At 39.7% G+C, this 1632-nt stretch overlaps 1 protein-coding gene across 1 annotated transcript in view; it reads left to right on the top strand.

Annotated features, from left to right (window-relative positions):
• Positions 1-123: 123 nt before the first annotated feature.
• Positions 124-1632, top strand: part of LOC105461126 — a 1794-nt gene continuing 285 nt past the window's right edge. The window contains exons 1-2 of the mRNA XM_011707614.1: positions 124-190; positions 262-1590. Coding sequence (XP_011705916.1) covers positions 124-190; positions 262-1590 — 1396 coding nt within the window. The remainder of the gene's footprint in view (positions 191-261; positions 1591-1632) is intronic.

Here is a 1632-nt window from a genome sequence, read left to right as displayed (position 1 = left end):
TTCTTTAATGTGTATCATTTCTGATATCGCTCTTTTTTGAAATTTGCATTCCGTGTCAAGGATTTCTATGTTGTCCCATTCAAAGGAGTGATTAAAAACCTTGATGTGCTCCGTGATAACGGAATGTCTCGACGGATCTCCTCTTATGTTACTCCTATGTTCCTTGATTCTGGTCTTGAGCTGCCTTTTGGTCTGACCCACATACGAGGCGTCGCAGTCTTTACAATTGATTTTATATACTACATTATTTTTTGCTGGAAGAGACGTTAAAAGATGAACATACCTACACCCGCCTAATTAAAAATCCGTCAACGACCTTGGAAAAAGATACTAATTCCTTACTTAAGGGTTGGCTAAAAAAGAAGCATATTAGCAAAGAAACATATCTTGCATTACATTGTAGTGATACATCTTTACCAAAGGCTTACGGCCTCCCTAAAATCCACAAAAAAGATGTTCCGCTCAGAATCATTGTTTCCTCTGTAAATTCTGCCGTTAATCCGTTAGCCACGTTTCTACATGAAATCATTTCCAAAAGCACTACTCCCACCAACAGCCATGTTACCAATAGCTTTGATCTGTACAAAACACTCACGGGGAAAGAAATTGGGGAATCAGATAATTTGATCTCCTTAGATGTAATTTCGCTTTTCACAAATGTTCCGGTCGATTTGGCATTAGACGGAATCAGCAGTAGGTGGAATGAGATTGAAAAGAACACAACGATTCCATTTGAAGAATTCATGTCCGCGATTAAGTTTGTTTTGACTTCTACTTTTTTTACCTTTAATGACGTCATATACAAGCAAACTTATGGTACCCCTACGGGCTCATCTTCATCACCGGTGATTGCTGAATTGGTTATGCGAGATCTTGAAAATAAAGCGCTAGGTGCGATCAATTTGGAATTACCATTCTACTATCGTTATGTAGATGACATTATTTTAGCGGCACCTTCTACCTGTATAAGCAAAATTCTCGATGTATTCAATAGTTTGCATCCGCGCCTTCAATTTACGGTTGAATATGAAAATAACCGTTCTTTGAGTTTTTTGGACCTTTTGCTGAGGGTCGTGGACAACAGAGTGGTCGTCGATTGGTATCATAAAAGCACATTTTCAGGCAGATATCTTTCCTTCTTCTCGAACCACCCTATGTGTCACAAAATCGGCACAATATACGGACTGGTAGATAGAGCCATCATGTTGTCCCACCCATCCTATCAGCAGAAGAACTTAGAGTTTTGTGTCGGGCTTCTTCTCGACAATGGCTATCCGTTGGAGCTAATTTTCAAAACTATAAACAGTCGGTTGAAGAATATCGAGAGAAGTCTGACACATGATGCGGATTGCGGGACTAACAGTAATTCTACACCCCAAGATCGCGAAAATAAGTTTGCCGTAATACCATTCATACGAGGCGTCTCAGAAAGAGTTGCGCCTCTTATTAGACGCACATCACATACAGTGGGTTTCCGCTGTTTAAACAATCTCAACCCCATCAGAGCACATAAAGATAAAACGGAATTTTTTGCGAAAAATAATGTAGTATATAAAATCAATTGTAAAGACTGCGACGCCTCGTATGTGGGTCAGACCAAAAGGCAGCTCAAGACCAGAATCAAGGAACATA

The sequence above is a fragment of the Wasmannia auropunctata genome, unplaced genomic scaffold, assembly GCF_000956235.1.
Source record: "Wasmannia auropunctata unplaced genomic scaffold, wasmannia.A_1.0 LD336101.1, whole genome shotgun sequence".
Taxonomy (NCBI): domain Eukaryota; kingdom Metazoa; phylum Arthropoda; class Insecta; order Hymenoptera; family Formicidae; genus Wasmannia; species Wasmannia auropunctata.
The sequence above is the reverse complement of the archived record's forward strand: the minus strand, read 5'-3'. Positions and strand labels throughout refer to the sequence as shown.